Source organism: Orcinus orca, chromosome 19 (assembly GCF_937001465.1).
Source record: "Orcinus orca chromosome 19, mOrcOrc1.1, whole genome shotgun sequence".
Classification (NCBI taxonomy): Eukaryota; Metazoa; Chordata; class Mammalia; order Artiodactyla; family Delphinidae; genus Orcinus; species Orcinus orca.
In genome coordinates, this window is record NC_064577.1 from 30,845,147 (window position 1) to 30,870,872 (window position 25,726).

The following is a 25,726-nucleotide window of genomic DNA, read 5'->3' on the forward strand; positions in this document are numbered from 1 at the left end:
GCCGGTGTGTGGTTGGGCTCCTCAGGCCACTGTGAGCCCACGTGCCCCTGGTGCTTCCCCTGCCAGTGCCTGTTACCTTCCATGAAGAGCCCGTACACGTAGGAGCCCTCCCGGGGGGGCGCGGTCATGTCCTCCCGGTTCTTCTTGGTCACCTCCACAGACAGACACATCTTGTCCAGTGGCCACTCGTTCTTCCTGGCCATGGACTGCATGATGGCCGTGAGGAAGGACTGCGGGTTGAAGAAGCCGGCCAGCCACACGGTGGTAGGCAGCGTGAAGTCCATCGTCCAGGCCTCGAGCTCCTGGAGGAGATGGGCGTGGGGCCGTGCTAGAGCCTCCCCGCCTCTGCGCAGAGGACGGCTGCCTGCCCGAGACGCCCGTTCACGGTCTGGACGGGGAGAGCAGGGTCCAGGAGGGGGGCTCACAATTGAGAGGATTTGGGTCTGAAAGAGGCTGCTGCTCTCTTTCTCCCCCAGGAGGTGGCTCCCGTGACAGGTGTCCCTGGAGCCTCCTGGGCTCTGCTGGGAGGCCCTCTGCATCTGTGGCCGCAGAAGCTGCTCTTGCTTCGCGCTGGCCCTTTGCTTCCTTCGGGGAGGAAGTTCCTGCGTTGTCGGGCCTGCGTGCTCGTGGTGTGGCCCAGGCCCTTCCGGCTGTGCTCTGACCAAGGCCAGGCCAGCAGGGGCCTCCAGGCCTCTGACGGGGATGCATGCCCCCCCCCCCCCCCCCGCCTCACTCCTCAGGCCCTGGGGGCAGGTTTGCTGAGAGTCAGGCCAGCGGCTCCCCAGAAGCCTGTCCTTACCCTGATGCGGAGCAGCAGGTCGGCGTACCAGGCCGCCAGGCCCAACCTCGAGGGGTAGGCCCGGGCCACCCACGTGTCGGGCACAGTGTCATAGAACAGAGCCGTGGACAGGTCTTCCATGTCAGTCGTGATGGTCAGTTCTCCCTGAGGGACACGCAGACAGGGGTGCTGGGGCGCTCGGCACACATGCAGACCCGGTCAGTCCTATGCCTTGTTTCACCTGCTCTCAGGTGGGCGAGCCCCCCCCCCCCGCCCCCACCCTGTGTCGTGAGTTGACGTGGGTCTGTGCAGTGCCCCTGCAGATGCCCTGTGGTGGCCACACCAGGGTTTCCTGCCAGGGAACAGTCCAGATGGCGTCCATGGCCACCTGGATGCATCTGCAGATGCCCTGAGGTGCCCACTCCTCCAGACCGGGGAACTCGAGGTGCCGAGGCCCAGCGGCCTGGGGCTTGTTGGTCTTGTGGCCAAGGGAAGTCAGCCTGCGGTGGCCAGCCCGCGTCCCAAGTCACACCCCAGGTCCTGCCACCCACGTTTTTACCTTCAGCCCCAGGTTCAGCTCCTTCAGCGAGCGGCGCATTTCGTTGGTCAGGATGTTCATTCTCTCACATTCTTGGAAGGCGACAACCACGTAGGGGGTCTTCTCGGCGGCCTTGGCCATGATCTCGGCCATGTTGAAGGTCTCCGGGATCTTCTCCAGGATCTCATCCAGCACGGCCTTCACCTGGAAGCCAGCCCCCAGCCAGCCCGTGTCACTGCGCCCGCACCCCCAGCCCTCCCCCAGCGCCAGGGCCCGGGTGCTGCCCCGACGTTCAGCTCCGAGCCCAGGAGCAAGGCAGGTGGAGTTGCCAGAAAAACGGGATCACGGAGGTGCAGCCCCGCGTCTGATCAGGGGAAGGTAATCTTGGCCATCCGGCTTTAGTGTTCTGGCTTCGTTGTCACGGCCGTATGGCTCTGGCCACGGGAGCATTAGGCTGCCCTAGCCTGGTGCCTTCAGACATCCCTGGATGCACTGCTTCCCTCCCCCATCAGATCACCTTGCCCTTGGTGTGGGCTGTCTGCAGGGACCGTGCGGGGCACACCCTCTCAAGGGGTGGCCCACATGGTGGTCACGAGCACCACGGCCACCAGAGCATCTACTGATCTCTGGTTTCAGTCATTACACAAAGAAAATGTCAAGGGGCCTCAGAGCACTGAGAGTCTTCCAATCAAGAATCTGGTCTACTTACCTGGGAAGCCCAGTACTTAGCTAATTTTTAGCAGAGCTTGTCGGGAATATTTTAAGAAGTGCCAAGGTGCCGACGCCTCTTAGACGCAGAGGTAACCCTGGCAGCTGGGGGTTTATTACATGCTCTTACGTTGTCTGCGCCGTGCTGTTGCGGTGAGTGTTCATAGGATCTGTCCCCCGTGCTCACCTAAGCACATCTGGAGGGACTGGTTTAAGCGTCTAGACTGCCCTGCCTGAGCCACATGCACTGCCCGAGCCACATGCACTGCCCTCCCAGGACTTCAGCTGCTGCCCTTGTGTTCGCGGGGCAGGGTTGAAGGGCAGGCCCTCTCGGGAGCCCAGCCAGGGAAGTGAGGAGCCGCAGGGAGGGAGGCTGCTCGGGCGAGTACGCGGAGACGCCCCGCCTCTCTCTAGCTCAGCACTTGGTGCTCCGTCTGGGCTGCAGCAGCCCGCTTGCAGGCTCCCCTACCCCTGAGTTCCTGATCCCGGGGTCTGGAGTGGGGTCCGATGAAGTTGCTAACAAGTTCCCAGGGGCTGCTGCCGGTCGTTGTGCCCCCATGTCCCAGGCCCTGCCCTTCCTCTGTTGCTGGATGGGTAGTCAGGCTCCTACCTTCTCCTCGCGAGACACCCCGGCGCCACCGGCTCCCGACCCGGTTTCTTTGGGCTGCATTTCCAGGACAGTGCGGAACAGCATCTCCGAGGTGGCCGTCAGGAAGCCAGTCTCTGCATTGGGGTGCAGGCCATACAGGCAGGGGCTTTCGGGGGGCAGGTTCTTGTCGATGTATTCGTGGTAACCCTGCAAAAGGGGGGGGGCGGGTAAGCAGGGAGAGCTGTGTGAGCTGGAACCCGTGTCCTCCGTTTATTAAGCATCGCTTCCCAGAACGTTCTGTCCACGTCTTGCCCTCTGTACCAAACCTCATTTCCCTGACCCCCTTTTGGGGCTGCTCCCCAGGCACACAGAGGAAGTTTCCACTCTCCTCCATGGAGGCTGCCTTTCAGGCCCTCTTGCTTGGGTTGCCTGTCCGCTTGCTTATTGGTGGTCCATCTGCGACAGAGGCTCTCGCCAGGGAGCCTGCGGGACGGCACTGACCTCTGTTGCTTTGCGTCACAGAGGGAGCTCATGTTTAATGTGTTACCCGTCCCTGGAAGGAGCCCTCACCTTGTAGTCCAGGTTCGGGGGGATCTGAAAGCCCGGGGCCAGCAGGATCTCTCCCTCCAGCATCTCCGCCTGGATGTACTCCTCCAGGTACGTCCTGCAGAGCCGGCGGTCCCAGTCGTCGGTGATGTGGCCGCCGTACATGATTTCCCCAAAGAGGTAGCGGAGATCGTCCCAGGGCACCTTCGGAAGGGCGGCGGCCGTCAGGGGACCCTGTGCCCCACCCCTTCCTGGGTCTGCCAGCCCCTCCTGTCACCCCTGCCTCCACCAGGTCTGCAGGGTCACCTGCTACCCTCGGTCACCAGGCCCAAGCCTGGCCCTTCCTGCCCCCTGACTCGGCCACCAGCTCCTCCTTGACCCTCTTCCTGCCGGGCTCCTCGCACGAGGGGCTTGCCGGCTTCCCCTGCCTCCACCCCACCCCCAGCCAGGACGGCCCGGCCCTGTGCCCGCCCCTCTTCTCTGCGCTCTCCCTTGACGTGACCTCCCCGACCCCAGCACCGGCACTGCCCACCCCGCAGGCCCTCCCCCCAGCTCCCACACGCTCCCTCTGCCCGTGCCCCCTTTGTTCCCCACGCTTGGAAATGGAAGTGTGGAGCCACCTGTGACCTTTCCCTTCACCGCCGTCTCCAGCAAGAGCGGTAACTCTTTGTGGATGGGCTCTTGGGCACCGTAGATCTTTCTGGCCATGAGTCACGTCCAGTTCGTTGTGCCTTCAGGATCTATCGAGTGGGTCTACTTTCTGATCCCCCAAAGGGCCCTGGTTCCGATTATACTCCAGTAGCCTTGCCCACGCGTGCCCCTGAGGTCTCGGTGGCACAGCCAGCTCCAGCAAGTAGCCTCCCCGCCAGAACCTTGGCTCACGGGCCCGAGGGAACCGGACCAAACCGGGCAGTGCACACAAGTGCGCCCCCTGGCGGCCGGGTCTCTCCGTGCATCCCACCCTTGGCCACTCTCACTGCTCTCTGTTCTGCCTCTGTTTCCACGCTGTGCCCTCAGCCTAGGATGCCGCTCCTTTGGCCACCACATGGCCATGACCGTGCTCCTCCTCCAGAGCGGCTCGAGTGCGGCCCCTCCACAGAGCCAGGAACCCATTCTCCCGCCCCGGTCCCAGCACGTAGCTGCACCTCCTGCACGGCGCTGTCCAGCAGCGGGAGCTGCACGGGGCAGCCACGCACGTAACTTCAGATTTGCCAGCAGCCACTTAAGTAGAAAAATTGTTCCAACAGGCACTCAGCATAAAAACTATGAATAAGTTATTTTACGTTCTTTTTTTGTTTTAGACCAAGCTTCTGAAATCCAGAGTGTCTTTCGTTCCCCTCCGCTGGGACTTGCTGCATGTCACGTGTGGTGGCAGCTGACGCGCTGGGCAGCATAGCACACACACAAGTTTCTCCGAGGATTGTGGCTGTTTAAGGGCAAGGTGGGCATTTATGTAACTCCCACAGTGCCCTGCCTGGATGGCCGCTGTTTACCAAATGTGGGCAAGTTGAAGTTAATTGGATAAGAACTTGCTGATTTATCAAGTGTCCGATGTGCTCTCATGAACTTTGACTTAAAACATTAATATCGGGGCTTCCCAGGGGGGCGCAGTGGTTAAGAATCGCCTGCCAATGCAGGGGACACGGCTTCCAGCCCTGGTCCGGGAAGATCCCACATGCCGCGGAGCAGCTAAGCCCGCGAGCCACAACTACTGAGCCCACGTGCTGCAACTACTGAAGTCCGCACGCCTAGAGCCTGTGCTCTGCAACAAGAGGAGCCACTGCAATGAGAAGCCCGTGCACCACAACAAAGAGTAGTCCCCGCTCACCGCATCTAGAGAAAGCCCGAGCGCAGCAACGAAGACACAACGCGGCCAAAAATAATAACTAAATAAAAAAACAAAACAAAACAAACCATTAATATCCTCTCGATCGTCATCTTGTGTCTTGCATTTTTTCTCTCTGTTTAGTTATCTTGGGTATGTGCCGAGCTGCCTTTTCTGCATTTTGCGTATTTGCTTCGGGGACAGCTTCTGTTTCTCCTGCAAAGTAGGGCTGGGTACACCCCAGTTTGCCTCTCCGGCCCCATGACCTGCCTCCTGGGATGCGGGCCAGTGGGACTAACCCCTGGGGGGTGGGTGCCGTCTGTGTGCCCACACTTGCTGGATGGAGTTCCCAGAGCGCTTGTCAGAGACACGTTGCCAGGCCTCGCCCTCAGAGTCTGAGTCGACTTCCTCAGAGTCGGGAGGATGGACTGGCTCATTGCGGGCCGAGGGCGACATCCTCACAGGAGGTTATTCAACGTTGCCTCCCCGCCGCGAGCTGGGACAAAGGGAAGGTCAGGCTGTGGAGGCCTGGGGCCCCGGCCTGATCACACACTGCTGAGCGGGACACGGGGTGTCACTCACACCTCAGCCCGCTGGTCACTGGAGCACACGGTGTGCGTTCTCGAGCAGTTTCTTACCCAGCTAGGGTTCTGTGGGTGTGTAACGAGGGAAGCGTCTGCGTAAACGTCGTTAGAAACTTCTAGCAAGACTGCTCCTCCCACTGGAATCTCCCCGGAGAGAACTGCTCTGACGAAGCTGCTGTGATGAGGAAAATCTTTCTTCACATCTTCTTGCGTTTATTTACTTGTGCGCGTGTTGTAAGATGTGCCACTGGCATTCAGCTCAGACCCTGTCATAGGCGAAGTGACCCCCGGCACCTGCCCACGGAGACCACTGTCCCCCTCCCCTGAGGAGGGCCGACTTCCTGTGTTTGGCCAGGAACTAAGCCAACAACATTCCAGGCTCAGGCTGGGGTGGTGGCCGTCCTGGGGGGTCGTCTTCCTCTGGGGTCTGGGGGCAGCTGGCCCAGGTCTCTCCTCCCAGTGCATCTGAGCTCTGTTACGATGGGTGGGACACCCTCCGCCCCTGGTCGCCCAGTCCCCAAAGCTTGGAGGGGGTGTGTGAGCCTCAGGCCTCTAGCCAGGCCCCTGGGGCGCCCACCGAGCCCCAAAGCGGCGAGTGCCTTGGCCCTGGGGCGCTGGGACAGGGAGCGGGTGACACAGGGGTGTGTCCGGTCACCCTGGGCAGGTTCTCGGGAGCCTCCTGGGTAAGCGGAACGTCGAGCTCTGTCGGTGTAGGAAGGTGCCGGCCGCAGGAGCACGGAGGAGCCCTGGGCTTATGGGGTTCCCTCCTGCCCCCCCCGGGGGTCACGGAGATGGGTCCTGTGCCAGCGCCACGCTCCACGTAAGATCCCAAGAGGAGCCATGTCAGGTGGGGAGAACGGCCGGCTCTAAGTTCCCGAGGGGGTGGCCACATCTGGAGGGGGGCTTGCAGCGGGCTTCACCCCACCTGGGGCGCGAGTCTCCCCTCTGGGCCCGCAGACAGGCCCTCCCGGCCACGGGGCCGCCTCGCAGCAGCCCTCGCAACAGCCTGCACGGCACCGGACACACTGGTTTTAATTTCCAACACAAATGAAAGGGAGCGTTCCGTGTCTCCAGGGAGATTTTTTTTTGGCCTTCCCTCTGAACCTGCGTTCTGTCGGCAAGGCCTGCAGCCCAGGCAGCCCTTTGGTATCTTCTCTCGGCTCACGCTGTCTGGGGGGCTGGCCTTTCTTGGGGAGTCACTGTTCGGGTGCAGGACTGGCAGGTCCCCAAAGATATTGACTCCCGTGGAGTTAGAAAAATTGCCAGACGGCTGAGAACTGCTGGAGGTGGTGGCCAGGGCCTGGGTGGTAACCATTATATCAGATGGCTGGGGTCACAGAGGAGTCGCACGTTTTCAGATTTTCTTTGGCCTATGAAACCTATTCAGTGTCTCTTAAACGTGAGACAGAATAATTGAAAGGAAGGCAGGGCGGGAGGACCACCCAGCTGGGCTCCAGGTGGGCCCTTACCTTGGGGTTGGCCTCCAGGTAGTTGTAGAGCACGTTGATGGAGATGGTGAGGTCCCCGTTGTTGAAGGGGTACGACCTGTTCCAGCCCTGGGCCCCAAACTTGCGCCTCTCGGCCACCACGGCGTGGAAGTAGCACAGGGCGAAGAGGATGCACTTGAACTCCATCTCCTTGGTGCACATCTCCAGTGTGTCCTGCGGGAGGGCAGGCACGCGGGTCAGGCAGGGTCCGCACAGACGGCCGGGGCAGGACCAGGGCCGTCTTTGCCAGCTGCTTCGCTGGGGGTGCAGGTGGGGATGAGGGGTGGGGCCTAAGGCCATCGACTGCTCTGAGCCGGTTTCCCGAGTCTCTCCCGACCTGTAGGGTCGGGTAGAGGACGCTTTCTTGTCCTTGCTTCCTCCAGAAATGCAGCTGTATCACTCTAAGTATTGGTTACAAGTCAAATTATTGATACATCTTCCTAATAAAATATTCCCCTATATAATTCCCCCGCAATTATCAACGTTCCTCATCATCTACACGCAAGCAGTACCCCAAACTCGCCAAAAACGATCTGTAAAGGAGGAGGGGATGCTGAGGAAAGCCTTTCTGAAAGCAGGTGGCCCCAGGGAAAGGCCAACCCAGCCCAAATTCTGAAGCCCAGTTCTCTCTGGGTTTGTGCGACTTTAACGGATTAGTCTTTGCTAAGTGGGTGCCTCTGAACACAGAGGCTTCTGGAAGTTAAGCTGGGCTCCTCTTCACCCGCTCAGCCCTATGAGTGCCTCCCAGTGGCCGGGGGCCGCAGGCACAGCAGCCAGAAAGCTGGACCAGGGGACAGACGCCTATCAAATGGTCATCGTCGGGAAAAGTGCCAGGAAAAGATACACAAGGTGTAACAAGGGAGGGGCCCTGTCCTGATTCCATGGAAGCCCTGACACAGATGCCCGGCTGGGGTCCCCTCCAGCAAACATGGAAAGGGAGGGGCACAGATGGGGGCTCCATCACCCCAACATTCCCCCCAGATCCTTCCTCAATGCCTGTCCTAGAGACGGCGCCATCACCTGTCAGCTGTGGGCCCAGGAGACAGGCCTGGCTGGACCCTTCCAGACATCGGCCGTGAAAGGGTGCAGACTGAGACCGCCAACCAGAGGGAGGAACCCGCCAGGCCCGAGGATGAGGGAAGGCCTGGCGGGTTCCGTCTGCCTCCGGAGACTTCCCTCTGGTTGGACCGCTCATCACTGGCCTCCCGGGCCTCTGGGCTCTGTGATGTGCCCGGGGATGGTCTGGGCGCATCCCAGCCACTACTGCCTCTTCCTGTGAAACTCTGTGAAGGCAGTGGGCCCCCGAACTTGGGATGGTCCCCTCAGGAAGCAACAGCTTTCCGCATGGCTTCCCTTCCGATCTTTGCAGATGCCTTAGGTGATGCACAAAGTTAGGGAGCCCTCGAGCACCTCAGCAAGCCCCGGCCACGTGCCCGCTCGCCTGTCCTCAGCCGGGCAGCCCCACCTCGCTTCTGCCCGACAGCGACCGCGCTTCCTGCTGACTCCAAGCAGCCAGAGCATCTCCCCAAAGCCCAGCAGCCCGTCCACGTCCTCCCGGCCCCCATGTCCCCCGCCAGAGGCCCCAGCGGGCTCCATGCGCCGTGGGGAGCTGCTCCCGGGGCTCAGAGGCTCTTGCATTTTCTGTTGCTTGCCCCTCGGGCGTCAGCTGTCTCTACCTCGACACCCACCCCCCGGCCAAGCCTGGCTCGGGAGCCACTCTGCGGCCTGGAGCAGGCCCCAGACTCCTGCAAGTGGGGGACCAGCTTCCTGCCGACCTCGCCACCCTCCGCCACTCCATCACTGACTGATATTCTAGCAAAATATGATAGAAATGAAAAACGGATCACGTGCTCGGATTGACGGTGATGTTGAAATGCTACAGAATTCACCGCATGCCCCCTCTCCACCTCCGTACTGACTCAGCACAGACAGAAGCAAACAGCTCTGGGACCCCGCACTGGCCCGCAGCCCCCAGTGTGAGCTGCATCGCCCTGGGGTTTCCGTGCATGTCCCCACATGTTCATCACACCCTGTTCTCACTCCTGTGAACGCGTCCACGCCCCTCACCAGACTAGGCCAGTCACCCGCGTAACGGGTCTTGTTCACTGTTCCCTGAGCCTACCACGTCCTGGGCACACGGACGTACTGTTTGGAGGAAGGACCCGGTCTGCACATCTGTTTTCATGCTTTCCATTCTCTGTGACTTTACACTCTGACCTTGGTGGGTCCTTTAAGCCCATAGGGAGAGGTTAGTGGATGACTCAGATATTGTCACGTAAATTAAAGAAATCAGATACAGACGTTACGCAACATCGGCACAATGTGCTCCATACATAATCTTTGTTGGGTATTATCAGAGAATATCGGCTCTCTTCTTCAAAACGGTTTTAGACTCACTTGGGAGACCAAATGCGTGCACCCAGAAAGTTCTAGTATAGAACAGGTGAAGATCAGGTACCAAAAGAATGGACGTAGATGCTGGGGATTTGCGGAGGGGAGCAGGGGTGCCAGGGAAGGCTACACACTTGGCAGGTTGGGGACTGGGAGGTTTGGATGGGGGAGGAGTCAGGTGAACAAAGGTCCAGGCGGACACAGCGTGGACAGGCAAGCCGAGGCCCCCCTACCCACCCTGCAGGGCCAGGGCACCTGGCGTCCCTCCACAAGGCAGTGGGGCCTGCTTGTCGAGGGAGGAAGACTGGGCCCGGGACCAGAGCACGGAGACCTGTGCGGCGGGCACTACCGCCCTCCCGTCTGTCACCACCGCCCTCCAGCCGGGCGCTGTGGCCCCCTCCCCTTCGCACCCGGCCTTCCCACAGCATCGCGTCTCACGGGGAGCGAGAGCAGGGGTCTGGGCAGCACTGTGGCCCCAGCAAGGCTGAATGACGCTCAGGGAACCACCTCGGGAGCCTGGCCCCTTCCTAAGGTGCTCGGACAAGCAGAGAACCCGGCCCACGCTTGCCGGGCCTGGCGTGCAGGTCATGAGGCTCATGGGTGATGCGCATTCCCGCTCTTTGAAGCTGTGCGCCAGGCACGCCACATCATTTGCATTTGCACAGTCCTCCGGGGATCTGTTCATTTTGTGGCTCAAGGAGTGTGTGCGCGTTGGGGATGGTGTGGGTGGGAGAGAACCGGCAGGCGCTGACGCTGAGCCAGGCACGGGACACGGGGGGAGGCCACGCTACCTGGGTGAAGAGGTCCAGGGCCTTGTGCAGGTTGGCGTACATGCCCGTGGGCGGCTCGTTGGTGATTTTGATGGCGTTCTCCAGGATGCCCTGGGGGATGATGTGGGACTCGGGGCTGGGGGCCGGCTCGGCGCTGATGAACACGCGGTAGTCATCGTGGCTGCCGACGCTGTACCGCTCCAGCTTCTTGTCCAGGGTGCTCAGCCACTGGGCCACCAGGTGGATGTTCTGCAGCCAAGACCAGGGCTTAGTGCCCGCACACTCCTCTCCACCCCGGGCCCATAGGGCAGGCCCCTCCCCAACGGCACCCGCACTCCCCACCCCGCTGTCCGCCCTTCCCGGGGCGCTGGCCACGCTTGATAATTTCACTGAGCAACTGAGTCCCCAGAGTTGAAGCTTGTTCTCAGTTCGTTCAGGACCTCCAGCCTTGCGGCGAGTCCTTCCTGCCCTCCACCAGCATAAGGGCTGAGGATTATATGGTCCCCACCCCTCCTCTGAGAGGCTTGAGTAAAAAGAAATGACTTGGAGGGACTTCCCTGGTGGCGCAGTGGTTAAGAATCCGCCTGCCAATGCAGGGGACACGGGTTCAAGCCCTGGTCCGGGAAGATCCCACATGCTGTGGAGCAACTAAGCCCGTGCGCCTCAACTACTGAGCCTGCGCTCTAGAGCCTGTGAGCCACAACTACTGAGCCTGCGCTCTAGAGCCCGTGAGCCACAACTACTGAGCCCGCAAGCCACACTACTGAGCCTGTGCTCTAGAGCCCGCGAGCCACAACTACTGAGCCTGCGCTCTAGAGCCCGCGCGCCACAACTGCTGAAGCCCGCGCACCCTAGAGCCCCTGCTCCACAACAAGAGAAGCCACTGCAATGAGAAGCCTGCACACCACAACGAAGAGTAGCCCCCGCTCGCCACAACTAGAGAAAGCCCGCACGCAGCAACGAAGACCCAATGCAGCCCAAAATAATAAATTTATAAAGAAAAAAAAAAGAAATGACTTGGAGAAAAGAGAACCCTCACGCACTGTTGGTGGGACTGTAAATTGAAACAGCCACTATGGAAAACAGTTTGGAGGCTCCTCACGAAATGAAAAATAGAACTACCCTGTCATCCAGTAATTCCAATCCTGGGTATTTATCCAAAGAAAATGAAAACACTGATTCCAAAAGATACGTGCACCCCTATGTTCACAGCAGCATTATTCACAATTGCCAAGATGTGGAAGCAACTTAAGTGCCCATCAACAAGTGAGTGGGTAAAGAAGATGCGGTGTATATACACGATGGAATACTAGCCATAAAAAAGAATGAAATTTTGCCACCTGCAGCAACGTGGCCCGACCTAGAGAATATGATGCTGAGTGAAATAAGGCAGACAGAGAAAGACAAATACTGTATGATTTCACTTATACGTGGAATCTAAAAAGCAAACCACATGAACAAACACAGCAAAACAGAAAGAGAGTCACAGATACAGAGCACAAACAGGTGGTTGCCAGAGGGGTGGGGGGAGGAGAGAAATAGGTGAGGGCAATGAAGAGGTACAAACTCCCAGGTACAAAGTAGGAGAGTCACAGGTATGAATGCACAGTGTGGGGAATACGAGGTAACAGGTGACAGATGGTAACTGGACTCGTCATGGCGATCATTTTGTAAAAGAAAATGAACAGAAAGAAATGACTCGAACCTGAGGTCCCCGCATAGGACCAGGCTAGGCCCTGTGGACTGAGGTCAGCCACGCCGGAAGCTGAGGCGGGCCTGCAGTGGGACCAGCCGGGGCCTGGCGGTGGTCGGGGGGCGGGGTGCTTGGAGGGGCTGCAGGACCGAGGAGGGGCAGTCGAGCCAACAAGGGGGAGGGGGGGAGGCGGGGATGTCTTTCTCACTGCTGAAGAATCCACACTTTCAGTGGTGATGCCTCACACCACCTGCCAACCCAGGCAGAGCTGTGCTTGGTGTGGGCGCCTCCTGCCCCCTCCTTCAGGGGCTGTAGGATCCCCAGCCACGCTTGTGCATGTGAATCCCATAACCTGCTTTCTTTCAGGCCTTCAGGCCAAGCCCCACGGGCGCTGAGGCTGGGATCCCTCACCCAAGAGGCACAGGTGCCGCCCACCCCCATACCTGCAGAATGACCCAGTGTCCCTTCTCCACAGCCACGTCCAGGGCATTCTCCGCCACCACCTCTTGTCCCTGCCCCAGGGACACGTTATGGAGTTTCCCGTTGTCTATGGTAAATCCCAATTTTTTCCCTAAAGGAAAGGAAAACAGGAAAAGCATGGGGATGGCTGAATGACAGAAATGGAGCTTCTGTGATCCACAGCTGGGAATTCCACACCCTACCCCTTTGAAAATTGTGGTAAAATACACATAACATCAAATGTACCCCTTTAAAAGCCATCTTAAAGTGTACGATTTAGGGACATTTAATAATTCAGTGTCGTGCGACTGTTTATCTGGTTCCAGGACATTTTTATCGCCCCAGAAGGAAACCCTGTACCCATTAAACAGTCATTCTGCATCCTGTTCCCGCCCCAGCCCCTGGCAACCACTAATCTGCCTTCTGCCTCTACGGATTCCCCAGTTCTGGACGTTTCAGATACAAGGAATCGTATACCGTGGAGCCTTCGGCACAGTGTTTTCTCGTTCCGTCTACGGTGTAGCCTGTGTCAGTGCTTCGTTCCCTTTTATGATTTACCACTTTGCCATCAGCCGTTCATCAGCTGATGGACGTGTGGGTTGGATCTACCTTTTGGCCGTCGTGAGGGGACCTGTTTGTTTGGACACCTGTTCCCGGCTCCGTTGGGAACGTCCCCAGGAGTGGAATTGCCGGGACATGTGGTGACTCGATGTGTGACCTAGGGAGGGACCACCTGCTCACATTCCCACCAGCAATGCACAGGGCCCCGTCTCTCGTCCCCTCCCGACACCTGTCACCTCCGTGTGTCTGATACCTGCCCTGCTAGTGGGTGTGAAGGGCCGTTCTCACTGTGGTTTGGATGCGCTTCTCCCCAGACCCGGCCGCACTTACCCAGGGCCTCCACGTCCTTCAGGGGGTCAGCGCCCGGGGAGAGGATGAAGAAGATGGGGCTTGAGGGGCTGCTCTCCTTGTAGGACTTGGAGAACTCAACGCTCCGGCCCTCTGTGAACTTGCTGCCCATCTTCTCCTCCACAAAGTTCCTGAGGGGGACACGCCTGGTCAGACCCGAGGCGAGGGACCGCTTTTCTGGGGGACTTTCTCAGGCAGAGAAGGGCCTCTAGCTGGAGAGTCGGTCTCTACAGGGCCCTCCTGCAGGCAGGGGGGGTGTGGAGGGGAGCGTGCGCGGTATTTGGCGGTGTTCGCGCTGGGCACCCTTTGCGCCCGTCCACCTGTGCACAGACAGGTGAGAGGCTCTCAGCCAGCTGATGCCACCCCCACTTTCAAAGGCGTGCAAGGTCAGCCGGGAGGGAACCCGGGCCGCAAGTGTTCCAGGTGACCACACCTCAGCGCTCCCAAGGAAGGGATCAGTTTCTAGTGGCTTTCTGTTTCCCCCACACACTTCCTATCTGCTCTCCAGACCAGGGCAGCAGCAACACGGAACAGAACCTAGATCGGCCTCTGCGTCCTGAGAATCTCCCCCGACGGGGGCTCTGAGGAGGAAGGACGCGTGCATTAGAGTTGCTTTGGTGAGCTCCATGGACCGCAAAACACGGATCATCAGGAAAGTCACAGAAAAAACCCAAACGTCTCTTTACATAAGCACCCCTCTGTTCCAAGCCCCAAACTCTATCTTGACCCTGATAAGGCTGGGGTCAGTCGAGGCCCCTCTTAGGGTGACCTTGGGATCTCAGCTCTCTGCCCCTCTCCCTTGACCACAGGTGGCTGAGCTCACTGTATCTGAATGAAACACAGGAGCTAAACTTATGTCCAGTGCGGTCTTTGAAAGAAGGACGACGGCAGTCTCCCCGGGAGAGAACACACTTATTCCCGAGGAGTCGGCGATCTGAGCGCTCTGAGCGTCGTGAAGCCCCGTGGGTGGACCTGTTCACATAGAGGCGTCCCTCTGAGTCAACGGGGAGTCTGCGGGCGGGTGCCAGGTGGGCCTTCCCACTCCCGTGGGAGTGATAGCTGTCATTCGCTCCCCGGTCTGGCCTTTGCTGGCCTCTATACAGACCCTGAGCAGCGCTGACCACAGGCCGGTGGGAGGGCTCCTGCTCCAGGCCCCTGGTTGTGCTTGATTCTGGCCTTTGGAATTGACCCGGAATGTCAGTGCTAGAGTCCTTGCCCGGGAAGGAATTCTAGAAGGTACAGGTCCTGCCTGGGGCAGGAATGTCACAAGCTCCCTGCTGCTCCTGACGTGGCCGGGCCCCCGTGGTCGTTCTCTGCGGCTGCAGTGATGACGCAGAATGGAGGGCTCCGCTGCTCCTAGCGCTGGGTCCTGGGCACGGGGGTGCCGGAGCCGCCCCCAGTGGCTTGCATGCTGGCAGGTGCTACAGACCCGGGCTGCTGTTCTGGGGAGCCCGTTACCAGCACCCCGCCCCGCCATGGGCGAGTTCCCTTCCCTGGGCCTGTGGACCCGGAGGAGGGGAGGTGCCCGGCTCGAGGGGTTGGCGGAGGGCGGAGTGAACCCACGCTCTTGACGACTGTGTGTTGTTGCTATTTGCCGTGGACTTGGACTTGAACTTCCTGCTCTTGAGCTCCACCGCCCTGTTTGATTCGGGAGGTGAATCTGCTTTCCTTGCGACCGCCGCAGAGCATGACTTGGGTTCGCCTGGCGTTTGCGGTCGCCCACGCGGTTCCGATGCGTTTTCTGCCGTGGTGACTCGGGTGGCTCTCAAGGGTGCTCTGGGGGCCGTGGGGCTGGACACCCACCCGTGCTCAGCTCGCCCGCAGGCGGTGTCCCCCTGGATGCTCAGTGCCCTTCGCCTGGGCCTTCCCCACACTGTGTCCGTGTCCGACCTTCCCGGGATGCCTTCCTGCTTTCTCCCTGGACCAGCTCGACTCTCCCTCGTGACGTGATTTCTTGCTTCACTCCGCCCGCTCCCCTCCCGCACCCAGAACCCCTCGCGGTCCCTTTCCTCTTCAGTCCCGAGAAAACAAAGCAAAACAGAAACACGTGTCTGTGAACAACCAGTGGGTGTGAGTCAGGCCTCTGCTTTGTCAGACGTGGGCGCCTTTTGGGAAATCTGGTGGCTTTCAGGCCACTAGGGCAAACGGAAAACCAAGACGCCCCTCTGAGAACGGGGCCTGTTTCATTCCCTCCCTCCCCCACGACGCCATGGCCTGCCCGGGCCGGCCGTGCAGATGTTACAGCTGTTGATATTCCTGAAGTCTTTCTGTGCTTTGGGGAGTGAAAGGAACGGGCGCTGAAACCCGATGGTTAAGTTTCCAGTCCTGGAGGCGTTTCAGGTCCAGAGAGATTGTTCACGAAAGCAGAATGGTTCTCTTTGCAAACGAGCCGTAAAAATAAAAGATTTCCTCTAAATCCAGCCACTGAGGCCATGAAAGTCCTCGGATGCTGATGGCTCTGCCACTGCTTTCTCCCCACAGCATCCTTAAAGGACCCCGCGTGGTCGTGGCCTTGGAGGTCATTAGCACCCAGGCTTTTTTAAAAAAATTAATTAATTAATTTTTGGCTGCGTTGGGTCTTTGTTGCCGCGCGCGGGCTTTCTCTAGTTGCGGCGAGCAGGGGCTACTCTTTGTTGCGGTGCGCGGGCTTCTCATTGCGGTGGCTTCTCTTGTTGCGGAGCACGGGCTCTAGGCACGCGGGCTTCAGTAGTTGCAGCACGCGGGCTCAGTAGTTGTGGCTCGCGGGCTCTAGAGCGCAGGCTCAGGGGCTGTGGCGCGTGGGCTTAGTCGCTCTGCGGCATGTGGGATCTTCCTGGACCAGGGCTCGAACCCGTGTCCCCTGCACTGGCAGCGCGCCCAGGCTTTTTTAAAATCTTGGTGGCCAACCCGGGGAGTTTTATCTTCCCGTCGCTTATCTCGGGGCGCCTCTCCTCGCCCAGGGTCAGGGGAGCCGGGGGTTCCTGTTGGCCACCTTCAGAGACCCCAGAGCTACGAGAACTCAGAACGGGAATTGGTGGCTGGGATGGGAGGCGCCCACTCCCCAGCCCTGAGGCCAGGCTGGGGCGGGGTGGGGCGGGGCTGGGGGCACTCACTTGATGGCGTAGGTCATGCGGTCGGGCCGCACGCACCTCAGCATGCACAGCTTCTGCAGCGCCGTCTTGTTCTTCCACTCCTTGGGGAAGACCTCCTTTTCGGGGGCTTCCGACTCCACGAGCTTCTTCCACCGCTTGGCGGATCCCTCGATGTCGCTGTCCAGGTTCTTGAACTCATCCATCTCCGAGAGGGCCTGGGGGCAGACGGCCTTTCAGCTCTCCCCCATCCCAGTGGGCGCCTTCCCCGCGGGCTCCGGGAAAAGCATGACCATGGGGCCTGTCGCTCAAACGATGAGCTGCTGGGGATGAATGGCTGGGACGAGGGAGGAATCCGATCGGGGATGTGACTCCTGGCTGCTTCTCCGGGGGCTCTGGAACAGGGGCCCTGCTCATCCCAGGGGGCCACCTTCCTCTGGTCTTTCTGAACTGACACAGTGAGGGCCCCAGGATTCTGAGGAATAGCCTTGACACTTTGCATTTTCCTGGAAAAGAGGGGAAGCGGCGGAGGGGCGACCCCTGGGCACACCCTGGGGCCCATCGCGGCTCAGCTTGCCGCCTGCAGGGACGTGATGATGAAGTTGCTGCGCTCCAGTAGGACAGCACAGTCCCCGTGAGCTGGCAGGCAGCCCATCAGTGCCTGGTCCCACCTCTGAGGCCTCCTCGTTCTACTGAATGTTACGGCCGGGAGCACCTTGTAAACATGTCTGGGGCGAGCAGGAAAGGCCGCGAGGTGGGGAGAGAACACAGTGTTCAAGTCTGAAGGCCAACCTTGATGCCGCCCCATCCCTGATGCTGCAGGAAGTCCACGGGTGACACGACCCCGGCTTTGAACGGGAACCGCAGAAGGAAATCCAGCTCCACCGGGTTCAGCTCCTTCTTCATGGACAAGACCTGAGGGGCCGTGGGGCTCGCTTAGATGTTGCCCTACGACAGGGGCCCATACCCCTTGCCTGCAGGGGAAGCACTGTCCTGCCCCTTTGGGGTCAGCCCAAAGCTTGGTCAGCACCTTGTTTGTTTTTCAATTGCGGTACAATACACACAGCATAAATGTACCACTTTAACCCTATTATAGTCTAATATCCGGTGGCATTCAGTGCATTCACACTGTTGTACAACCAGCACCACTGTCCAGGTGCACAGCCTTTTCGTCACCCCAGAGGCAAAGCCCCTACCCTTCAGCAGTCCCACCCTCAGGCAACCATCAGTCTACTCTCCGTCTCTACAGATTTGCCTTTTCTGGACATTTCCAGTAAATGGAATCATACAACACGAGGCCTTTTGCATCTGAGCGTGTTTTCAAGGTTCATCCGTGTTGTAGCGCGTGTCACTGCTTCATTTTTTTATGGACGAATAATGGGCCAGTGTATGGCGAGACCACATCTCGTTTACCCAACAGTCCGTCGTTGGACGTTTGGGTTGTTTCTGCCATTTGGCTGTCGAGAAAATGCTGCCGTGAATGTTTACATGCACGTATTTGTTTGAATACGTGTTTGCAATTCTTTGGGGTATATACGTTTTCTGGTCACATTTGAAGTCACCTTGCCACTGGTGCGCACAAGCTCTCTGGGCTTCTAGCAGGCCCTGTCTTGGTCACTGAAGTGGCTCTTTGGGCAACTGGCCCAGCCCCTCCATCTCAGATGGACGGCAGGGGAGCCGGGGCCGCGGTCACTGTAACCTCCCCAGTCAGGAGCTCACACAGCTGCTTTCTCAGATTCCACAGAGAGTTTCCCCTGAGTCAGGGTCTCTTTTTTTTTTTTTTTAATCTTAGTAAAATAAAAAGTTCTTTGGGCCTGAAAAGAATACATTCTACTCTGGAAAATTAGGGGGAGCATCAAGGAAACTTATCTTGATGTGCTCTTAGCAGGGGAGAAACAGGGAACCCATTACTCAGAGATTCACATGGAAAAGAAACCTCCTTAACCTGGACCCCTAATTCCAAGTTGGAGTTTGGATGGAAAGCTGGGTTGACATTGATGCCCAAGCTAGCTATGAAATCCGTGTTCCCAATAACACTTATAACACGGTGCAAACAAAGTGGCGGAGAGGTTGTTTAATCAATTTAGTGGAACCAAAATCTTTAAATATTTCAGCAGGTCTGTAAAAACAGGGGGCATGTTTACTCATTAGTACCTTTCTTTCCCATCCACAGCGGACTAACCGCTAAGGCGGGACTGTCGGCTCGGCATGACTTGAAGGGACTAGAACGACGTCTCCCTTTAACTGACCTCCCCTCCCCTTCAATGGTTCCCATTGGGACACCTTTCCTGGTACCAACTCAAGAGCCCAGGTGTGTTCCGTATATTGTTAAAAATGCAGGTTTGGATCCACTGGGTCTGAGCCGGAGCCTGAGAATCTGCATTTCCAACCCCCCCCCCCACTCTCCCCCAGCACCCCACCTCACCCCACGGGGCTCCGGTGCTGCCCGTCCAAGGACCACACATGGGGCATCGAGGCCAGATGTTACCTGAAATGTCACCTGTGCGAGGAAGATGAGTTTGTCTCGCTCGAAGAGCCCGCGGGCCGTGTACATGTACACAGAGTAGGTGATCTCGTCCGTCAGGTTGATCACACGCTGTTTGACCTCGTCGGCAGGGGCGGTCTTCTGGATGGCCTTCTCGAACACCACGTTGAAGGCCTGGTCGGGGAGGGGGGGTCACCGAATGCAGGGGGCTCCACGCTGCCCACGCGGGCTCTGGGGCACTGCTCGGACCCGGTGCTGGTGCTGGTCAGACCTGGTGTCCTGGGTCCCACCCCCCAAGCCCACCTGCAGCCTGGGCCCCAGTGGCCCCGGACCCGGATGCAGCCGCACCTTGAGCGAGAACTGGTAGATGGGGTTGATCTTGCTGAGGTCGTTCAGGATGAAGTACAGCAGGGACGCCCTCCCCGCGGCTGGCACGTAGTTCCCTCTCGCCTCGTTGATTTTAACTTCTGTGATTTTTGCCTCTTGCACCTCAAAACAAACAATCAAAAAATGGGCAGAAGACCTGTGTAGACACTTCTCCAAAGAAGACACACAGATGGCCAACAGGCACATGAAAAGCCGCTCAACATCACTAATAATTAGAGAAATGCAAATCAAAACCACAGTGAGATATCACCCCACACCAGTCACAACGGCCATCATTAAAAAGTCTACAAATAACAAATGCTGGAGAGGGCGTGGAGAGAAGGGAACCCTCCTACACTGTTGGTGGGAACGCAAATTGGTGCAGCCACTATGGAAAACAGTATGGAGGTTCCTCAAAAAACTAAAAATAGAGCTACCGTCTAATTCAGCAATCCCACTCCTGGGCATATATCCAGACAAAACTATAATTCAAAAAGCTACACGCACCCCTATGTGCGTGGCAGCACTCTTCACAATAGCCAAGACAGGGAAACACCCTAAATGTCCATCTACAGATGAACGGATGAAGATGTGCCTGGAGGGCATCCACGTGCCTTGACCCTGCCCCGGGCCCCCAGGGGCCCCCATGTGGCTACGGCTTCTCTTCTCAGTGACCATCCGCCCAGCTCCCATGCCCCCTGTGTGCTCCGGCTGGGGGTGCAAGGGGGTAGCCCCCAAGATGGTCTTTTACCTTTTCCTCAATCTCGCTGGCCATGTGTTTGGTGGTCTCCAGGTTCTCAACTAAGGCTGTGTCTCCCAGAAAGTTCCCCGACGCGGCCGACAGACGGGCCAGCAGAGAATCTTCCAGCTCTTTCAGAACAATCTTAAATTCATTCTGAGACTTGGTGAGGTTCGCCTGCAGGAGGGGCAGAGACCGGGAAGGGAAATCAGTCGCTGGCACGGCCTGGTCCCCCAGCTGGGGGGCTCGGGGGGGCTCAGGGCCAAGGCCCTGGGACTCGGAACGGGAGGAACACGGCAAGCCTGGAAGAAAGGGGCCGGAGTGGAGGCCCCCAAGCAGTGCGGGGTAGGGGGCCCTGCATCTGGGTCTTGCAGCTGCTTGTCATGGGCAGCTGTGCAGCAAGAACGTGGGGACCATGGGACATGAGTGGGGCCTGGGACCCCTGTGAGCCCACGTGTATGGCTCAGCCAGTCAAGGAAGGGCCTGGTACACAGGGGCCGGCAGCAAAGACATTCTCGTGGGGCAGGAGTGCGGTGCTCTAGGGCAGCCCGGGCACTGCTGTGACTCCTGTTCTTTCAGCGAAGCCATCACTTGATTTAGAATTAGATTCGGGAGGCGGCCGGGGAGGAGGAGTGACTCATTCTGTCGTACCAGCTACACTCAGTGTGACAAGCAGGGCACCTTCACAGCCGCCGGACGCCTGGGTCACAGTGACCTGCCCCCTGCTGTCTCTGAGCTGCCTGCCCCGCTCCTCCTGTCTCCACGTACCTTCAGCTGCTCCAGATCTGGGCGCTCTTTGGCCACCACGGTGGCCAAGAGCTGGTCCTCGAGCCCGTCCCTGGTGACCAGGAAGTTGATCAGGGTGCACTGGGCCTGCATCTCGGGCTTGTAGTGGGGGTTGAAGTGCTTCGTGTGCAGCAGCAGGCGGAAGTTGGGGTGGTATTCCACCTCTTTGTCGCCGATCTTAATGAACCTGGCGGTCGGCGGATGGAGGGGTTAGGAGGGTCCCCGGCGACCAAGGGATGGCAGCACAGACAGACCGCCTTTCCCGCCGGCCTGGGAGGAAGGTCCAGACTTCTCAACGACATGTTTCACTATAAAGCTGCTTAGAATAAAGGTCTTCCAGAAGCCGTCGGCACAATTTTCCACTTAACCGGGAAGTATTTCCCCTCTAAATGCACGAAATCATGTTGGCATATTGTGCGGGGGTTTACCCTGATTAATAAATAATCTGAAACTTGGAAAAAAACAAAAAACTCACAACCATCCCTCTCTGGTCTGTGACCGGCCCTTCTAGAAAATGCACCTGCTCGCTCTCCGGCCGGCTTGTTCTGATTTTTTAGGAGCATTTACTTGACTCTGCCTGCACATCTTACTCATCTGGAAGCCTCTGCAGAAACACTCTGGCCTGGGCTCCACCCCAGAGCCATTAACATCGAAAGATGTTGACACCCCAATTCAGAACACCGGGACATCCCTGGAGCTCCCCAGGTGAATCTGATGAGAGGCCAGGGTGGGAACCCGGGTCGGCTCACCCACTGGGGGGGGGGTCGCTTCTCTCCGGCTCCCCACTCTGCTCTCCTCTTTCTGGCCGAGTTCACATTCTGGGGGGCCTCTCACTTCAGCCCTGGGTATCACTACTCACACCAGGCCCTTCTCAGAGTCTAGGACATCAGCACATTTATGTCACCTCTGTTCTGGGCTTCTGCCTGCACCCCTGAGTTTATAGGTGGCTCAGATCAACTCCGACCTTTACATTTTTAAAGTTGATTTAATTTTTTATATTAGAAAAGCAATACAGGGAGTTCCCTGGTGGTCCAGTGGTTAGGACTCTGGACTGTCACTGCCAAGGGCCCGGGTTGTTCGTTCCCTGGTCGGGGAACTAAAATCCCATGAGCCACATGGGGCAACCAAAGAAAAAACAGTCATACAAGCTCAACGCATCAACAAATGAGCGGGTAAACCAAACGTGGCAGGTCCGCACGATGCAGTATTACTCAGCCATAAGAAAGAATGAAAGATACTCGCTACAGCTCAGATGAACCTGGAAAAGATACTCAGTGAAAGGAGCCAGGCACCAGTGTCCTACAGGCCACGGAACTGGTCACTTTTGGTTAATTTTATGTTATGTGAATCTCACCTGAATAGAAAGAAAGAGACTCAGGATTTGCAAAATGCATATGGAAATAGAAAAAAAAGATGACCATCAAGGATCGTGATCTGCAGGCAGTCGCTAATAAACTGTTGGTGTAGGTCTTCCTTCCTAATTGGAACGTGGTCCCACAGTTGTCAGTCTCTCCCCTGGGAGCTGGGTGTCCCTTCACGCATTTTGCTGAAGCCCCTGCTGCCTCCCAGGAAAGGAAATGCCCCGCCCTTTCTCTCAGTCCAGAGGCCAGACCTCACCACTGAGGACGATCTCGTGGGTGAACCCGCGGAGGTGGACGCTGCCACTCACTTTCCCTTTTTGATTGTGTTCCTGCCCAGCAGAGGGTCCAGAACCGGGTCCACAGTCTCGCCAATGTTCTCGATGAGCAAGGTGTCCCCTTCTGAAATGGCCTGCTCGATGATATCCAGGTAGCTGTGGGCACAGCACAGGGGCCGTGAACGCCCTGGGGCCCGGTGACGGCGCAACTGCCTGCCCCAGAGGGACCGAGGGGCCAAGAGCTCATTCCTCTCCCAAACGCCTCCTTCCCAAGAGGAGCTCAGGGCTTCTGCGTAAATCGCCCCCAGGCTGACAGGAGGGCTGGTGCACGTGGAGCGCTTCCGGGCTATTGAGCCAGACGTTCCATAGCTGCGAGTCTCCTCTCACTGCCCAGCACACTGGGAAGGCTCCCAGTGCAGCCGTGTCACGGCCACTGCTTCTCATCTATGACGATGAGAGATGGGAAGATGACCGCCCGCAGCCCCCCGGCTGGCAAGTGACCAGGCAGGACCAACGCAGGCAGGAGCCGAGGCCAGTGCCGTCCCCCAGCAGGAGCGGCACGTAACGGGGGAGAGAGGAGCCCCGAGTTTAATTCTTTCCTGCCAGTGCCCAGGGCCAAGTACTAAAGAAATCCACATGTGGGTCAGTGTTTGTTTTCAAAGACCCATCCATCCATTTAGCGAGTATGAAGGGCCCCAGGTGGACTTCCCAGCACCGTGGCCCGGCCGGCCGGCCGCCACCTCTGGAGCCCCTACCCCACCCGCCACGGCCGAGCACCTCTTCTGTCCCAGACGGATGGCCTTCAGCTTGCTGCCGTATTTGTTTTTGATCCACTTGATGCCCTGCAGCTGGGCGTCCACGAAGAGGGGCCAGCGCTCCGTGTTGCACAGGATGGTGGCATTCTCTGTGGACATGCGGTCGCTGGGGAGCCCCTGGTTGTTCCAAGTGGCCACGTCTGCATCGTCGGTCAGCAGGCTCAAGGGATCCAGACCTTCTGTGAGCGGGATGGGGACCTGCCGAGGGGGCGATGTGGCCTTACTCACCTCTCAGCGGAAAGCGGCTCTCCAAGCAACACGTGGGCCGCCGGGCTGCGTAGGGGAGGACAGCCACGCATTCGCATCACGCTGAGGAGCAGCTTGGAGCCCGGCCAGAAGGGATGTCGGCGTCGGCCTCACAGGGCCACCATCTACATCCTGAGTGGCTGGAGCCTCCATTGCAGGAGCAAAGGTGCCTTCTGGCTGGGGCTGCCCTGCCGGGGGCCCCCCAAAGGTGCTGAGTGATGGGCGCGACAGGACCGCCTACCTTTAGCTCATTTATGTAAGGGATCCAAAACCCCTCCATTAGCTCATTGCGATATTTCTTGGTGAAGTAGCCCACGTAGGAGACGAAGGCGGAAGTCAGCAGGACGTCCCCACACAGTGTGGCCCCCTGGCTTCTGAAGTTCTCCACCGATTCGGCCCAGCGGACGTTTTCTGATGCTAATCCTCCTACCAGCCTGAGATGGGGACAGGGGTCAGTGGGCAGAAGAGAAGCACGTGTGTCGGGGGGGAGAGAGGACGGACTGGAGGGCCAGGAAAGGCGCACCTCCACCTTTAACACGCCAGGGACCTTCCAGTTTCAAATCCTGACTCTGCTCAGCGGTTCAGGACAAAACATGCTTTGGGGGAAGTTTTGGGCAATAAACGCTTGAGGGAAGCAAAACTAATGCTTTCTGGAGGCGGTTGGGAACGCCGAGTTTCCCTTCCCCAAGGGGCCGACGTCACGTGGATGCTGACGCTACCTGACCACGTCACCCACGTGCCGAGGCTGCTGCTCGGACACCACTGAGCACGCGCTTTGGGCAGCGGGAAGTCCAGAGGCGGCCCCCTGGCCCTGTGTGGAGTGGGGACTCCAGGGTGTGCCTCGTGCTTCTCAGGCCCCCGGCTCGAGGGCTGGTCCCCAACCCTAAATGACACCAGGAGTCTGAGAGTGTGGACAGGTTTGTGCTTGACTAGCCTGCGGTCTGGCTTTAGCATCCTCCGAGCAGCCCTCCTTGCCAGGGACCGAAAGGCCACTTGACCTGGTGGAGGTGAGTCCACATCCCACGGGAGGCCAGGCACACAGCCTGGGGGTCTCCCGGGGTTTATCACTTTGTGCTCAGAAAGCGGGGGCTGGGGGCCTTGCTGCCTCCACCTGGGGCGTAGCCCCCCCCCCGAAAGGCCATTCTGTGGGCTCATCCCTTTCGGGGGGTGGTGTCTGAGGACAGGAGGGGCCCCTCGGAGGGAGTAAGGCACCTGTTAGCCAGCGAGATCACACTACTGGTGGCGTCAGCCTCCTGCTGACACTTGATTTTCTCGGCTGTCGCTTTTTCAAATGCCGACGTCAGGTTGCTCAGGTTGGCGTTGAGTTCCTGAAGGAACAAGACAGGCCCTGAAATCGGGCAACGCTGGGGGTCCCCAGCTCTCCTCCCGGGAGGGCCGGGAACACGGCCGACGCCGGCAGCCTCCGGGGTGATCAGGTCCCCACAGCGGCCTGCGGGCTCTTGCTCTGCTCCGTAATTCATGGCAGCGGCTGTGCCGACCCCTCTCAAACGGAGACACGGACCAGCCGCGCCTGCCGACGGCACTCACAGCGATCTTGCTTTTGATGCGGGAGAGCTTCTCCTGCGCCTCGGCCAGCTCCGCGTTGGCCTCCTCCAGGGCCCGCCTCTTGGGGGCCACGTCGCAGTAGACCTCGTAGAAGCGGACGATGTTGATACACCAGGAGCACAGGCCCGCGGCAGCCGTGGACTTGGAGCGGATGAACTCGGGGTCGAACGTCGGGTTGCCTTGGTAGGGCCTGGAGCAGGACAGCGGGCTCTGAGGACGCAGACCTCCCGCCACCCCCGTCCCGCCTCCAGCTCCGCATCCGTCTGCCGCTCCGGTCCCCGTTACCAGCAACAGGACGGGGAGCACATTTAACTTTGTTTTTTTTGTATCTTAGTGATTAGTGATTAGAAAGAAGATTAGAAAGAAGAAGAAAGAAAAGAATGAAACTCAGAATTCTGGCCTCTGGAGTAGAATTTGGAGGGTGAAGGGCAACGGAAGTAGTGATTTCAAGTCCTATATTCTAGATGATGGAAGAAAACCTGTGTTTTTTTTTTTTTTAATCCTCTCTGCTCCTGCTGCTTTATATGGCTGGTCTCATTTTCATTCTGCAACGACTCCAGTCCTAGGCAAGAAGACTGGGGTTCAGGGGGGGTCAGCAACTTGCCCAGAGCAACGCCGACAGGAAGTGTTGGAACCAGGGTTTCTTCACCAAGTTCTCACATCAGGGGCCACGTGTCAGGTGCTGCCCTGAGCGCTGCCCATATGTCAGGTCCTGGAGCCACCCCTGCCCTGGCACGTGTCC

General features: G+C 58.6%; 2 protein-coding genes across 10 annotated transcripts in view; one reads left to right on the forward strand and one right to left on the reverse strand.

Moving 5' to 3' along the window:
- Window positions 1-25,726, forward strand: part of PGS1 (phosphatidylglycerophosphate synthase 1) — a 584,793-nt gene that overhangs the window by 39,617 nt on the left and 519,450 nt on the right. For 5 of the 9 annotated variants that reach the window (XR_007473306.1, XM_033438636.2, XM_049701572.1 and 2 more), the window contains one exon: window positions 4,461-5,088. The gene's annotated coding sequence lies outside the window, so the exon portion shown is untranslated. Of the gene's footprint in view, window positions 1-4,460; window positions 5,089-25,726 lie in introns of those variants that run through there. The other 4 variants (XR_007473307.1, XM_049701571.1, XR_004486400.2 and 1 more) reach the window with 3 other exon arrangements.
- The window catches only part of DNAH17 (dynein axonemal heavy chain 17), a 161,541-nt gene that overhangs the window by 1,454 nt on the left and 134,361 nt on the right, over window positions 1-25,726 (reverse strand). The window contains exons 66-85 of the mRNA XM_049701566.1: window positions 24,967-25,174; window positions 24,631-24,746; window positions 23,660-23,852; window positions 23,135-23,370; window positions 22,391-22,513; window positions 20,704-20,908; window positions 19,948-20,112; window positions 19,179-19,319; window positions 18,834-19,004; window positions 17,138-17,260; window positions 16,370-16,563; window positions 13,260-13,408; window positions 12,353-12,480; window positions 10,238-10,465; window positions 7,038-7,229; window positions 3,184-3,363; window positions 2,635-2,820; window positions 1,338-1,520; window positions 800-943; window positions 77-302 (exon numbers count right to left, since the gene is read on the reverse strand). Of these exons, the coding sequence (XP_049557523.1) occupies window positions 77-302; window positions 800-943; window positions 1,338-1,520; window positions 2,635-2,820; window positions 3,184-3,363; window positions 7,038-7,229; window positions 10,238-10,465; window positions 12,353-12,480; window positions 13,260-13,408; window positions 16,370-16,563; window positions 17,138-17,260; window positions 18,834-19,004; window positions 19,179-19,319; window positions 19,948-20,112; window positions 20,704-20,908; window positions 22,391-22,513; window positions 23,135-23,370; window positions 23,660-23,852; window positions 24,631-24,746; window positions 24,967-25,174 (3,491 nt within the window). The remainder of the gene's footprint in view (window positions 1-76; window positions 303-799; window positions 944-1,337; window positions 1,521-2,634; window positions 2,821-3,183; window positions 3,364-7,037; window positions 7,230-10,237; window positions 10,466-12,352; window positions 12,481-13,259; window positions 13,409-16,369; window positions 16,564-17,137; window positions 17,261-18,833; window positions 19,005-19,178; window positions 19,320-19,947; window positions 20,113-20,703; window positions 20,909-22,390; window positions 22,514-23,134; window positions 23,371-23,659; window positions 23,853-24,630; window positions 24,747-24,966; window positions 25,175-25,726) is intronic.